At 41.3% G+C, this 15565-nt stretch overlaps 2 protein-coding genes across 7 annotated transcripts in view; one reads left to right on the top strand and one right to left on the bottom strand.

The window, feature by feature from the left end:
• The window catches only part of DONSON (downstream neighbor of SON), a 28703-nt gene extending 25075 nt beyond the window's left edge, over positions 1-3628 (top strand). The window contains exon 11 of the mRNA XM_030914036.1: positions 3538-3628. The gene's annotated coding sequence lies outside the window, so the exon portion shown is untranslated. The remainder of the gene's footprint in view (positions 1-3537) is intronic.
• The window catches only part of SON (SON DNA binding protein), a 34037-nt gene that overhangs the window by 12990 nt on the left and 5482 nt on the right, over positions 1-15565 (bottom strand). For 4 of the 6 annotated variants that reach the window (XR_747483.2, XR_747482.2, XM_010358842.2 and 1 more), the window contains exons 3-6: positions 9093-15008; positions 7165-7325; positions 5111-5257; positions 4715-4903 (exon numbers count right to left, since the gene is read on the bottom strand). Coding sequence is in view for 4 of the 6 variants with exons in the window: in XM_010358842.2 (XP_010357144.2) it covers positions 4715-4903; positions 5111-5257; positions 7165-7325; positions 9093-15008 (6413 nt within the window). In the remaining 2 variants the exon portion in view is untranslated. Of the gene's footprint in view, positions 1-3822; positions 4614-4714; positions 4904-5110; positions 5258-5429; positions 6936-7164; positions 7326-9092; positions 15009-15565 lie in introns of those variants that run through there. The other 2 variants (XM_010358846.2, XM_010358847.2) reach the window with 2 other exon arrangements.

The following is a 15565-nucleotide window of genomic DNA, read 5'->3' as shown; positions in this document are numbered from 1 at the left end:
TCCTCTAAAGTTTACATCAAAAAGCCTGTTTCCAGCCGTTCAAGGTAACACAAGTTATACGATAAGGCATAAAAAGCCAATACAATCCCCAAAGCAGCAATTTTTAAGGGTCAGACCCGATGTTACTTAGCAGTATTGAAACACTCATAATAGCACAGCTACCCTTTAGAGCAGCAGCATTGCCCAGTACAACTTCCTGCAGTGATCACTACTGAGCACTTGAAATGTAACTAGTGTGATTAAAAACCTGATTTTTCAGTGGCTAGTAACTGCTATATTGGACAACAGAGCTTTAGAATCTTAACTATCCTTTAATATTCAGAAACTGGAAATACAAGAAAGGCACCAAAATTATGGTAAAAGGCCCTTCCAAAAACTGGCAAAAAGAGAATCTTTAATCTGTAGAATACAATTATCAAGTTGTCATCAACAAGCCTTAGTTTCTACCAATACACTACAGACTAGCATGTTACCTAATGTATAAAAATAATTCTGTAGTAATATTCTAATAATGGGGGAAATGTTTACTGACATTTCACCTTTGCTCTAAAAGGTGAAATTTACATAAAAAGTGTCCTGAATTACAATTATCAGGTTAATAAAAACTGCCCAAATTCTTCACTCTTTCTCCCTCAGCAACAAAGCAGACAACTACTTCTTATAAAACCCACAAAGGTGTCTGAGGAATAATGAAATTATATAATGCAATTGGTACCATATAACATGCATTTCATGACCTATATTATACATGTAAGGGCCTTTTACATTTTTATTTCTCATTTAGGAAATTCTTCTAAAAGTCAATTTACTCCTTTTGTTAACACAACTGTTGACATAAAAAGAACAAGTATCTTAAGAGACTTCTTAGAATATCAGTGAAAGGATATAAAAGAGCTAAAGATAATTGTTAGGATGGGGTGAGTCAGATAAGGAAAATACCTACAACCAGAAAATTGTTTTCTATTATTGGTAATCACAGATATCTTAAAAGCAGGCATAAAAGGCAAACTATAAGAAAATAGACCTAAAGTAAAAGCATCTGGCCTGTATGTAAAACATGACTTTAGCATATTTAGCAAATATTAAAATATAAAGAGGTTAATGCATACAAGAGCAAAATGACAACTACAAAAATTAAAGCCACAGAAGGTCCCCATTATGTGTTTGGTTGGCTTTAAAAAGTGAATTACAAATCTTTTTATTGTATCATACAAAATTATCTAGTGTATAATAGACTGAATGAAGTACAATGGGAAAACAAATAACCTACTAAATGGTTCAGAGAAATTCAGCATTAACCACATAAGAGAATCTAGGAAGAAAAGAATTAGTAACAAGACTGTATATTACACATTCTAGCAGTGCCAGAACCTATGTGTTTAATTTCCAATTAAAATTTTCATTTTACTCCAAGTTTTACTATACATTTAGAGCTTATAAATTTTAAAAAAATTTAATTTCATTGGGATGTGGAAATACGATTTGGTAATACAAACCAGCAAACTGCTTAAGATAAAGATGATCTTAACATCTAAGCATTCACTAGACCTTAACAATACTACCTCTGGACCCCTAAACATTTGATTGATACTAAATCCATGGTAATGGTTGAGTAGAGTTATTACTGCACTTATGTCAGATTACATCCTAATCTTCTACTCAATAAACCTCTGCTAACTTTATTACCAAGAATTAATGCCCCTGAGGACTATTTTTAAAATATTAGTTTTCCAACTTTTTTATTGCATTGTTTATAAATCAAATTCACACAAATACAGTCAAAGTTCTGTAGTCACTCCTTACTGAGGATGATGCTGGCGGGTTTCTGAGTATGAAGACGATGCTATGGCAGTACCGCACACAGTCTGATGAGTTGTTTTTCCATAAGAAATGAATTTATGCTGCTTCATCCACAATGTCTATCCATTCATACTCATGTCAAAGAGCATTCATATGCAAGACAATTGGTGGGATTAGGGATTACAGCAAAGCTAATTCAGCCCTCTTATGGAGATAAAATCTGTGATCTTTGCCTAAATGTTTTATGCTCAAGAACAAAGAACCACAAACTCCATTTATATTTATTAAAATGAAAAAGGCATAGATCAAAATTACTATTCATTTCAAAGGTTGACCATTTAAAAGAACTATCTCCTTTTACTCTAGAAGCCTTTATTTCAAACTCCAACAAGGAATCAAAAGGGTTAATGCTCCCATAAAATGTTACCAAAAGTATTTCACAACACTGGTATATATAACACTAACTGTATAAATAATAAATGCATTACTTTTACCTTCTATATATACAATATAGTATATTTAGATGGTAGCTAAATAACCGCAACTGAACATTTTAAATTGTGACTATTTCCTCTACATGTTTTAACATTATTGCCAGGTAAAAGTGCAGATATGAAAGCAAAAGGCAATCCTGTCTCTTTGCCCTAGTATTTTGGGATTCTTCTCTTTAGAATTAATCTGTATGTTCTTTTCAGTCTAATCTTGTAAGTAGCTTAAAGAGGTTTTATATCAAATAGTTACGTATATCGTCCCACAAGAGACATCATCTGCTTTATTCATTTAGCCCTTTGAAAAGAATTGTAAAATAATTTTACCTTTTAGGATTCTTCTTTGGTAAGAAAAAAAAAATTTTTTTAACAAAAAATAATAATGTCACCATTATTTGAGTACCTTTCTCTATCAACTTTTCCCACCAGATTTAAGAATAATTCTCCTCAACCTTTAAAATCTGACAACTTTTGATGACAAACAAGGCTAAGGCACCACAGTGTTGAGACTGAAAATGGCTAAGTACTAAATTTCAAATACACATACATACACACACACACACACGCTCTCTCTCTCTCTCAAAAAAGTGTAAGCATCAGGAGTTACTAAACACTTTCCCCATGATTGAACTGAAGAAATTCAAAACAGTTATGCTCACTTATCTTCTCAGGAAGATCCCTTGGAATTCTGCAATATCTGTTAAGTCTTCACTTCACTGGAAAATATTTGTCATACAAACTGTCTCCCTACCTATTTTTTTTTCCCAATTCTTTTTCAAATGCTTAATCTGCAGGAAATTACTAAAAGCATACATATTAGGATTTCTAAGTAAGTCTGTTCAACCCTCTTATCATGGTTTATATTCAGCTACAAGAAGATTATGTCAGCTGCAAATGTCAGTTAACCTTTCTCTCTTGAGATATGCAGGTAGCCTGATTTGGGGATTAACAACTCAAATGGTCTCACTAAAATATCCAAACCAACTCTCTCTCTCTCTCTTAACTGGTGATGGCATAACTTGCTTCACTTGTTGAATCCCATGGGAATACAGATTATCACCAGTAACTGTAAGTTACACTGGCTAGTTATCATGTCCAGCTTCACTGTATAGAACTTGTTCTCTCAAAATGCTGCAGGTCAAACAAAAAAAAAAGTGAAAATGTCACCTGTGAATAGCTTGGGGAAAAAAGTACTGCTATCAAAAAGCTTCTGATTTGGGTTCTGTTCACTGTCTGATTTTATAAACAGGTTTTATTTGTTGAATTGGAGGTGTTTACTGGAAGATGATGATATGGCCAAGCCAAGGAAGGGAACCTGCCGTGAAGAGTACAGGTGTCTCTGACCTACTACCCAAGAACTGCAAGAAAAATGTCCAGATGGGCATCAGATACCTAGTCCAGTCCTTGGCAAAAGTCTGGGCTTTGGAAACCAAGGGCAAGAGGTGATGACAACTAATCTGTAGTATTTAAAACTCCCACCCCCCTATTAAACTCCACCCTCCCAGATCCCCCAAGCGTGATTTTGCACAACAAGTTAAATAAAAGTAAACTGTTTATTAAAAGATACAGCAAAGGTACAGATACAGAGATACATACAAAGATACAGATATATATATATTTACATATATATACAGTCTTGCTGTTTTCATGTGCACTATATTTAGCAGCACATTATTTAACCAGGCGGCATTTTAATGGGGTTGTTTTGACACTTGGCATTATTAAGATACAACTATAGCCCCATGGAAATTTCAACGTGTGAATTCCACTCCTCCAACTTTTAATAGTAGCAAAGGGGGGGAAGGAGAAGGGAATGGAGTACCAAGGCTGAGCATTAGGTTAAACACAAGAATTTAAAAGGGCCAAGGTAGCAAAGGGAAGGAAAAATAATTAAAACTAAAGGCTATCTGACAAACAACCCAGAGAAACAGTAAGAAACCATCATTAAGGGCAATGGGCTATGTACCCAAGATGCTCACATCAGCCTACAATGACCTTTTCCAATCCAGTTCTTGTGTTGAACCTGAGGATCTGCCCCTCTCCGCTCAATCCCTCCACCCGATAAATTTGCTACCACCAAAATCTAGAGCTATAGAGCCTTGAAGCAAATCGGGAAGCTAAATAGTTGTACCTTGGACTACCTTCCCACAAGTGCAGGGAGGGCCCAATGTTGGGTAGGGATGTGATAACACTGTTCTCTGCAATTCGATGCTTTTCACTTTGTGGCTTGGTTCCACAAAGTGAATTGCATCGAGTTACTGTCAAATGAGAAGCTGCGGGTTGTTTCATCTGTCGTCTAACCCGGCCCTGCCGTTTAACCCGGCCCTAAGAAGAGTGAAACAGAATCCAAATCAGATATAAAATAACAATGAAATGGCAGATTCAGGTATAAAAAAGGAAAAATACATAATATTCCTCCTACTTACCTCTGAGGGCAAATTGCTGCTGAAAACATTATCATCATCTTTGTTTTCTTCACCATTTTTCTCTACAGGAACCCATTCTCCATAAACACTATCCGCTTCTTTTTTCCGATGTTGAGATCCAGATGATACAGGGAATTCTTTTGTTAATGTTACCTGGCTTTTTGGTGGAGTTGGTTTTGCTGCAGCAATCTAAAAAATAAAGTGTTTCTTAATTAAAGCTCAGTATCTGCATTAAATGGTTTCTGAGATTTTCGACATAATGTGAAGGAAATGATACGGTACATTATTTCTCACAGTATTTAAAACAAAAATTAATAAACTAAATTCGATTTGGGTTTTATTTAAATAGTTCCACAAGTTATACTGTTTTACCAATCCATAAGCACTAATACTCACATTCAGATTGAAAAAAATAGGTTTGGGTTCACTGAGTTTAAAGGGATGATGATAAAAAGGAGGTTCTTCTTCCTCTTCATCCGAAACATGAGGTTTATTCACTATTACATCATCATCTTCTTTACTCTGTGCGATCTGTTTACATTTCTTTAAAAGTAAAAACAAACAAAAGATAAATCTTACGCTTTATGTACAACATGTAATTTCTTAGAATCAAAACCACATAAAAGCAACTTTCCAAAGTTAAACAAGATTCATGATAGGTTATAGATAACCATTAACTTGGCATATTAACTGATATTTAAACACACTCTGGCTGGTCAGTCAACAACATTTATTGAGCACCTACTATGTGCAGAGAGCGCACTGTACTGGGCACTGTCTGGGGAATACAAAAAAAAAAAAAAAAAAAAGAAGTAGAAGACATGGTCCCTGCTCTCAAGGAGCTTACAATCTAGTACAAGAGAAGGAATACATATACATGAAATAATTGAACACTTTTACAGAGCAACACAATTAACAAGTGCAAACTGATATAATACAAACTGAGTACATAAGTGCTAAAAGAACAAAGGCTTGAGAGAGAATAGAGTCAGGCAGAGTTAGAGAATCAAGGAATATTCCTTGAAGAGTTCTAAGCCAGATTTTCATAGTGAAGAACAAAGACTGGTAGGGAAAGGAAAAGTCATCCTACTCAGGTGGTGGTAAAAAGGTGAGAAGAAACTTGGGACAAGAAGGCTGAAGATGGGGCCAAAAACAGCAAAATATTAACTGTCCATAGCATTTTGGATAAGGAGCTTGGATTAGGTAAATAAGCAATAGAAGCGTTTACAAGGCCCTCAACTTTTCTTTTAAAAAGTTGTAATTCATATTGTAATAAATCTAAGTGAGGAAACAGATTCAGAAGCTTTACATTTTCCCAAATGTATGGCAAAACAAAAGATCTGAAACATTTGCAACAGGATTAGATAGCAACATGTCTCTCCATAAATGTTTTGTGGGTTGAGGAGAACTTAGGAAAATAAGGCATGATGGAGAGGGTGCAATTGATGAGGTCTGATACATAAAGCAAAGTCAATTCCTTCCTGAGATACAAAGGAACAGACTCCATTACCTGGCTTTATAAAAAGGTCAAGAGTAAATTTGGGTAGCCCTGTCTCTATACAAGCAGTAGATTTAATGACATCTATTATCAATTGAAAATATTACAATAGGATAAAAAGCTCATTTCGCCAAAAACACAAGAGTATATTAAGCTTGTAATCAAGGGGAACAGAATATATTGACAGTGGCAGGCTGGCATAAGGCTAGCCAATAACAAGTTCCAATATATGAAACAGTGTGGTATTTCTGGATCCTAGCAGCAATATTTTAGCATCTCCCCCCTCCCACCTACACCAAAAAAATAGTAGTAAAACAAAGCCCCCAAAAAGCCTCAATTGAAAAGATCAAACTTTTAAAAACAAAAATAAGTGTGTTTAAAATATATATGTTACTGCCAAAACCCGAACCGCAGGAAGAACTGATAATGGCCGGCCATTATCGCCAATGGCTGGTACCAAACAGCCAAAACCCGAAATGTTGATGCGAAAGAAGTTCCTTTCAGGCAATGGCCAGCTATTCTTATTAATTTCCAAGCTCCGGTGGCAAAAGATCATTTCTGAAGATTGTCTGTGTCTTTGCGTATATGCAGTATACTCGTGGCGATCAGTGAACACGTCGTGAATGGAAACGAAACTGTAGGCGAGCTTCTGCGTGTTGCTCACTCAACACCTCCTCCATTCAAACGAACCGTCCCACTCCTCAGTCAGTTTGGCTTCTAAAACTGGAAAGCAAAAGTAATGGGAAGTAACTTTTAGCTAGCGGAGCTTAGCCATCCCGGATAATGGCCTGCTAAACAGAGCTTCTGCCGCTGCCACATCTGTATTTCGGGTTTTGGCCACTCGGTGCCAGCCATTATCAGTTCTGCCCACAATTCGGGTTTTGGCACGCTCCAGAGTCAACATCACTGGAATAATCCATTTAAGAATGAAAACAAATTCTGTCTAGCTTACCTCAGTTAGTTCTTCTATAGTAGCTCCTCCTGACTTTTTAGCAACTTTCTCTTCTATAGTAGGTGGAGGTGCAGGCTTTAGGTTTGGCGGTAAAGGGACACCAGCCTTAGCACACATGGCAGCTGCATTAGCTTTGGCTATTTCAAGTAATTGAGCCTTATCTGTAAGAAGAAAAATACAAGCTGCAGTTTTCCTAAAAAGCTGTACATTTTGTATCACCAAAAGTCTAACATACTAACAAAACTAAAGGCATCCTAGATCCATCGAAGAACTTGGGTATCTAATAAAAAAGAAAAAAAACAGGAAAAAATTGTAGGCATCAATATTCTGCTCTGTTATAGCTGTGATCAAACCACTGGCTCAAAGTTTTTAAGCAGTGGCCTCATTCAAAGAATTGAGTCCACATATTGAGCTTCCCATTTGAATATTACAATAGGTTACTACACAACTATAATGATCACCCTACTAAACACACTCTAAGATATAAACCTGCCAAAGCCAATTTTATTTCACAAAATTATCATGACCCTACTCTCTTTCTAATCTGACACCTTAAATCACTCTGAGCCCCAGTTAAAGTGCCGCCTCTTTTTTTTTTTTTTTTTTTTTAAGACAGTCTCACTCTGTTGCCCAGGCTGCAGTACAATGGTGCCATCTTGGCTCACTGCAACCTCCACCTCGCGGGTTCAAGCGATTCTCCTGCCTCAGCCTCCCGAGTAGCTGGGACTACAGGCGTGTGCCACCATACCCGGCTAATTTTTTGTATTTTTAGTAGAGACGGGGTTTCTCCATGTTGGCCAGGCTGGTCTCGGACTCCTGACCTCAGATGATCCACCCGCCTCGGCCTCCCAAAGTGCTGGGATTACAGGCATGAGCCACTGCGCCCAGCCTAAGTGCCACCTCATCCAACAACTTGTCATTAAGTCAGAATTAACATTCCTTTTCCCATTGCATTCCTAAAGTACCTCACCTCTATCAGTATTAAAGCAATTACATTCTGTTCTTTCTTAGTGTTACTATTTGGTAAGAGAGACATACATGCATTTTACCCATATCTCCTCCACCAACTTGTAATCACTTGAGGAATTACATCCTGTTCCTCTGCTGTGAATAAAAAAGAACTCAGAAAACTTCTGTTGAACTGAATGCAGATTCTCCCTTTTTACTCTTAACCTCTTTTTCTTTGGTCAATCCTGGCCTAGAAATGTCCAGTGTACTGGGATAAGGATAAACCATCCATACATATTGTAGGTAATCATGCATATCAATCAAGTTTTAATCACCTCTGTACACTACTTAAAATCAGGGGAAATTAGAGCAGTTATTTTTAAAGTAAAGCAGAACGGGTTATTAAAAAATCACTTTGATCTAAAATATTTAACTTTATTTAGCTAGTATCACCTACCCAGTTAAATAACCCCCACATGCAAAATTCCTTACTCACTTCCATTACCAACTATACCAATCAGAATTACCTTCACCAACATTTAACAGTAATGCCATTTTAAGATATGTTAACTTATTTAAAAAGGAATATTGTAATTTTAGGCTTATTTGCAAGGATGTATGTTAGAACACATACAATAACAATCTGAGCATATACTTAGCTTGTTTTTAATTTAGCTAGAGTGCTACATCTGCTTCTGCTTTCCATTTTTAGCTATGGCAAGATAACTGAAACAAAATAAAACATTCAAGTATGGAACCACCTTGATTCTACTATACTCCGACACAGGACTTTTTAACTCTAATTTCAATACACTGATCCCAGTACTTCCTAAATACAGTACCATTTAATCATAAAAACTTAAAGACAGAAATATTTATCCTAAACCAGTAAGTAAATATTTCACTTGACTCAAGATCAGAAAAAATTAAAGTTTAAAACATTTTCTACCACTATCCCATTAAATTTTAAAATGACTCACCCAAATCTGTCAGACGTTTGGGTGATCTGCCTCGTTCAGAAGACCTGGATCTTTTACGACGGATGGGAGATCTGCTAAACCTTCTTCTCAAGGGTGTTCTTGATCGCCTTAATCTGACTGGTGAGATACTGAAGCTTCGTCTTCTTACCACAGACCTTGATCTTCTCCGGCGGCTTGGGGTGCGGCTCCGACGACTGGGTGTGCGGCTCCGACGGCTGGGGGTACGGCTCCGACGGCTGGGGGTGCGGCTGCGGCGGCTGGGGGTACGGCTGCGGCGGCTTGGGGTGCGGCTCCGGCGGCTTGGGGAAATGCTAAAGCTCCTTCTCCTACCCACAGATCTAGACCTTCGTCGACGACTTGGAGTATGACTCCGACTCCGGCGACTTGGGGTTCGACTTCGAGCTCTAACTGTCTTTCGGTTATCCCTGGAGCTTGATCTTTTTCTTTTCCTTTCCCTAGACTTGGATCTGTGCTTTGGAGATCTTTTGCGCTTCTCTTTTGATACAGATCGTCTTCCTCTAGACTTTGATCTTGATCTGCTGCTCCTCCTCCTGCGTCTTGAACGTGACCGTGAACGTGTTTGAGAGCGATGAGACTTGGACTTAGATGATCTCTTCCTTGCCCGAGAACGAGATTCACTGGTACGCTTGCGTGATTTGTGTTCAGAAGATTTGGAACGCTTACTTCGAGATCTTAATGAAGAGTCTCTTTTCTTCTCTTTCTCACCCTTATCACGGTTCTTATTTTTCTTGCTTTTTTCATGAGTGTCCTTAACTTTTACAAAAATTTCATAATCATCCTTTTCCTCTGAAGACGACTCTGAAGCTCTTTCTGGCATACTACTTACAACAGGGCTGGCAACAGATTTGTCACGTCCAACATCACTTGCAAGTAAAGGTCCTTCAATGCCAGCTCTAAGGCTTGTAAGACGTTCCATGTCCTTAGGAAGTAATGGTCTCACTAAATCTGCTTCATTAATATCCTCAATATTGGCAGAAAATCCTGAATCAGACAGTGTCTCTTTAGGAGGGGGAGGTACTTCTTTTTCTCCTCCACTACTTTCTTTAGGGCTGAGCAGAGCTGCTAACGTCTGGTCACTCTCTTTTACAGGTAATGGTTCTTCTGTATCCTTACTAACAAGGTTATTATTAGATGGTAAATCAAGATGAATATCTTTAGCAGGCAAAGGCCCTTCAATGTCAGCTTCACTACCACCACTAGGACTGGTGGAAATTACCATGTCATGTTCAGTATCTTGAGTAGTTAAAGATACATCAATATCATATTTATTAACTGAACTGAGAGCAGATGTTGTGATAAATTCAATACCCTTACTAGTTCCTGTTGCATCAGGTTCCAGAGCAAGAGGACCAGTAGAAGATAGAGTTTCTCCTGCATCAGCTTCACTAACACCAGGGTAGGTATCCAATACTGTGCACTGTTTAGTCTCACTGGTGGGCAAAATTTTCTCTTCACCAATTTCCCCAACAGGACTAGTACTAGCAGCACACACTGTATTATGTTCCATTTCTTTAGCAATTAAATGATTATTTATATTAAGGTCTATATTTACACCATGTTCACTTTCATAAGAGTCACTTTTCAGGTGTACCTCAGCATGTGGCTCTTCAACTGAATGCAAAGGAATCTCCTGCATGCCAATCTCTGGAGCAAGATTTTGATCACCAGAGGGTAGATTAATTCCTTTCATAACATGTGATGACATGATACTAGATTCTAGTATCATTGGTGTGGACTCTATAGCCACCTCAGTTGGTATTACTTGAGTCTGCTCTGAGACAGTGACAGCAGGCTCTGAAACTGTCACAGTAGATTCCTGGACAGAAACAGATGATTCTGAAACAATCATAGAAGGCTGAAGGACTGACACCGCTGTTTCCAGGACAGGCACAGAAGGCTCCAGCGCAGAAACAACTGGCACAGGAATGGTAATATAGTCTGGCTCAGCTACAACAGGAGGCTCCGGGACAGTCACAACCGAAGGCTCCAGAACAGTCACAGTCGAAGACTCCAAGACAGTCACAGTCGAAGACTCCAGGACGGTCACAGCCGAAGACTCCAGGACAGCCATAGCCGAAGACTCTGGGACAGCCATGGTTGGAGGCTCCAGAATGCTCTCTGCCAGCACTGGAGTAGTTACTGCTGGCTCCAACAAGGATGTAGATACCTCTGAGGCAACATGTCCTGAGGCTCTCATGGATTCAAATGTTTCTGCTGTCTCTGACAAAACAGGAGGCTCTGATGCTAGCACAGTTGGTTCAGCTGACATTGTGGGAGTTTCAGATACCATACAAGTCACTGGTCTCTCTGGAACAACTTCATGTTCTTCTGCTACTACCGCAGACTCTACAGGTGTTGATATAATTGAAGATTCTGGCTCTGGCGGTGGTTCTGGAACAGTCACAGTAGCCTCTGATACTAAAACTGAGGGATCTGATGCTGACATTGAATAATCAGTAGGCACTGCTGAAGGCTCTGAAATCTCACTTTGACTCACAGGAGGCTCAGGCTGCGATACAGACTCTTCAGAAGGTAATGATGGCACCTCTGCAGGCCACGTATTTTCAGCTGTTAATGCTGACTGCTCAGTGGGCAATGCTGGACCCTCTGGTGGTTCCTCAGGAGGCAACGGTGGTGTCATTGGTGGCTCCTCAGGTGGCAACGGTGGCATTGTTGGGGGCTCTTCAGGAGGCAAAGGTGGCACCATATATGCCTCTGTATATGTGTCAGTGTAAGAATCAGTGTAAGAATCAGCAGCCATAGACATCATTGAACGATCAGCAGTATAAGATGACATCATAGATCGGTCAGCTGCAGAGTACGATGACATCATAGACCGGTCAGCAGCAGAGTATGATGACATCATAGACCGGTCGGCACCCATGGACATCATAGATCGATCAGCCATTGGGGACATCATGGAGCGTTCATAAGCTGACATCATAGAGCGTTCATAAGCTGACATCATAGAGCGCTCAGCCATAGGGGACATCATAGAGCGCTCGTAGGCTGACATCATAGAGCGCTCGTAGGCTGACATCATAGAGCGCTCAGCCATAGGGGACATCATAGACCGCTCATAAGACATCATAGAGCGTTCGTAAGATGACATCATGGAACGTTCTGCAGCATAGGACATCATCATAGAACGTCTAGATGCTAACATCAGGGGTCTAGGTGCTAACCTATATGGCCTGGGTGCTATTCTATAGGACCTGGGTGCTATCCTATAGGGTCTAGGTGACATCCTGTAGGGATCAGGAGTTAGTCTGTAGGGATCATGGCCTAATCTATAAGGGTCCTGTCCTAACCTGTAAGCATCATGACCTAATCTATAGGGGTCATGGCCCAACCTATAGGGATCCTGAGCTAACCTGTAAGGATCCTGAGCTAACCTATAGGGATCAGGAGATTTTGAACCCAACATAGCAGAATCTTGGGTACTAGACGCTAACATCTGGGCATCCATGGTACCAGACGCTAACATCTGGGCATCCATGGTGCCAGAAGCTAACATTTGAGAGTCCATAGTGCCAGATGCTAACATCTGGGAATCCATTGAGCTAGTTGCTAACATCTGGGAGTCCATGGTGCTGGTTGCTAACATCTGAGAATCCATGGTGCTGGTTGCTAACATCTGGGAGTCCATGGAGCTGGTTGCTAACATCTGGGAGTCCATGGAGCTGGTTGCTAACATCTGGGAGTCCATGGAGCTGGTTGCTAACATCTGGGAGTCCATGGAACTGGTTGCTAACATCTGGGAGTCCATAGTGCTAGTTGCTAACATCTGGGAGTCCATGGAGCTAGTTGCTAACATTTGGGAGTCCATGGTACTAGTTGCTAACATCTGGGAGTCCATGGTGCTAGACGCTAACATCTGGGAGTCCATGGTGTTGGATGCTAGCATCTGGGAGTCCATGGTGTTGGACGCTAGCATTTGGGAGTCCATGGTGTTGGATGCTAATATATGGGTCTCCATGGTGTTAGAAGCTAATATATGGGATTCTGGGGCCATCAAGGGATCCACTCCTACTGTTACAGAAGTCTCCCCCACTAATGTAGTAGGCAGCTCCTGTGCTACCGTATTATAGGATTCCAGCGCTGTCGTCGAGGGCACCTCCAGGGACTGCGACACGGTCATCGTTGACAGCTCCGATGTTGTCACCACAGACTGAACAGAGATCTCCAGCGCCACAGTTGCCACGGGCTGCCCAGGCAACTCTGGCGCCCCAGGCTGCCCTGGCAACTCCAGCACCCCTGTTGCCAGAGGCTGCCCCAAAAGCTCCAGTGCTCCAGCTGCCCCAGACTGCCCCGAGAACTCCAGTGCCCCAGCTGCCATGAGCGGCCCAGGCAACTCTAGTGCCCCAGTTGCCACAGGCTGCCCCGACAACTCCAGTGCCCTAGTTGCCGAAGGCAGCCCTGGCAACTCTGGCACCCCAGTCACCGAAGGCTGCCCCGGCAACTCCAGCGCTGTTGTTGCCACTGGCTGTCCTGGCAACTCCAGCACCATCGTTGCCTCAGGCTGCCCCAGCAACCCTGTTGCCGTTGTCACCTCAGGATGCCCAGGATGTTCCACCGTTGTCATCCCCACAGGCTGCTCCAACTCTGTCGTCGTCACAGGTTGTTCGGTCAACTCCATTGCTACTGTTACCGCAGGCTGCTCTGGCAACTCTACTGCTGCTGTCACCAAAGGCAGCCCTGGCAACTCCTGTGCCATCACAGGTGGCTCTGGTACCTCCTGTGGTGGCTCCAACCCCATGGATGGTGCTGGAAGCCCTGGCAATTCCTGCGACAACTGTGGCACTGGTGTCACAGAGGGCCCTGGCAACTCAGGCACTGCTGTCGCAGGGGGCCCTGGCAACTCAGGCACTGGGGTAGAAAGGGGCCCTGGCAACTCTGGCACCGGGGTAGCAGAGGGCCCAGGTAACTCCGGCACTGGAGTCACAGGGGGCCCCTGCAACTCCGGCATGGAGGTCGCAGGTGGCCCCGGCAACTCCATCGCTGAGGCCACCGACGACTCCTGCAGCTCCAACGCTGTGGTCTTAGGCAGCTCCGGCAACTCCTGCGGTCTTGTCATGGATGAATCTGCAATCTCCGATGGTGCGTCTACAGGCTGCTCTGGCAATCTTAGCGCTTCAATTGCAGATGACTCTGGAAAATCCATTGTTGTTGATGTGCTTGGCTCAGGGTACACCTCAGTAGGTGTCTCTGATGATACCACAAGGGTTTCTGAAGGCTCTAACACTTTTGCTACTGGGGGCTCTACCAACATGATCTTTGATGGCTCTGGAGATGTGCTCTCCACAGATTTCAGCACAGACTTCATCTGATACTCCACTGACATTGTTACGACTGGCTCAGATGACTTCAACACCACTGTTGTAGTAGGCACTGGTGCTGTTGCAAAGGAATCCAGAATCTTTGTCATGGATGGTTCTGGCGTTACTGCCACAGACTGCTCTGACTGCTCTGAGATTACTGATGTAGATGGAACTGACAGTTCTGCAGTTTTTGTAGCTGGCTTCAGAGTTTCTAAGATGTGTGGCTCTGGTACCTCCATTGATACTACAGGAGGTTCTAGCACAACTGCAGGGGATTCATTGGTCTCAGATAGGCCAAATGCTCTTGTAGGAAGCTCCAGCGCCATAGCTGAAGGTTCAGAATCAAACTTTAAAAAGGAATCAGATTCTAAATCTATGTTCCCATCATGATGAGATTTCGTCTTTGACTCAGATTCTTCTGGCTGTCTTTTATATTTTTTTTCCTTTTCTTTCTTCTTTTTCTTCTTTTTGTTTTTATGCTTTTTATGCTTCTTTGACTTTTTAGTGGGAATTTCATCAGTAGGATCTGTTTGTACAGATACACATCTACTTTTTCTGGAGGCCTCTTTCAAGTCTAAAAGTAATAGAAATTAATTTTGTCAGACATTCTCCAAACTAGAGTTAGATTAAATTATATAAGCCCATATTTACATTCCATGTTAAAACACCATAGTATAGGCCAGGTGCAGTGGCTCACACCTGTAATGTCAGCACTTTGAGAGGCTGAGGCAGGTGAATCACGAAGTCAGGAGTTCAAAACCAGCCTGGCCAGCATGGTGAAACCCTGTCTCTACTAAAAATACAAAAATTAGCCGGGCATGGTGACAAGCACCTGTAGTCCCAGCTATTTGGGAGGCTGAGGTGGGAGAATCACTTGAACCCAGCAGGTGGAGGTTGCAGTGAGCTGAGATCGCACCACTGTACTCCAGCCTGGGCGACAGAGCAAGACTCTGTCCAAAAAAAAAACCCCACAGTATAACACCTCACGTTAATTAAAAGTTACCCAATAAACTATTTTTCATAAAACATCCTGGAGACTGCTACTTTTCTGATACTTCTTTCCACAACTAATGCCTGGTTTAAAAATAAATTATTAGTTTAACACCAAAACTTACTTTGAATTACATTAAG

This window comes from Rhinopithecus roxellana, chromosome 13, assembly GCF_007565055.1.
Source record: "Rhinopithecus roxellana isolate Shanxi Qingling chromosome 13, ASM756505v1, whole genome shotgun sequence".
NCBI classification, from domain to species: domain Eukaryota; kingdom Metazoa; phylum Chordata; class Mammalia; order Primates; family Cercopithecidae; genus Rhinopithecus; species Rhinopithecus roxellana.
The sequence above is the reverse complement of the archived record's forward strand: the minus strand, read 5'-3'. Positions and strand labels throughout refer to the sequence as shown.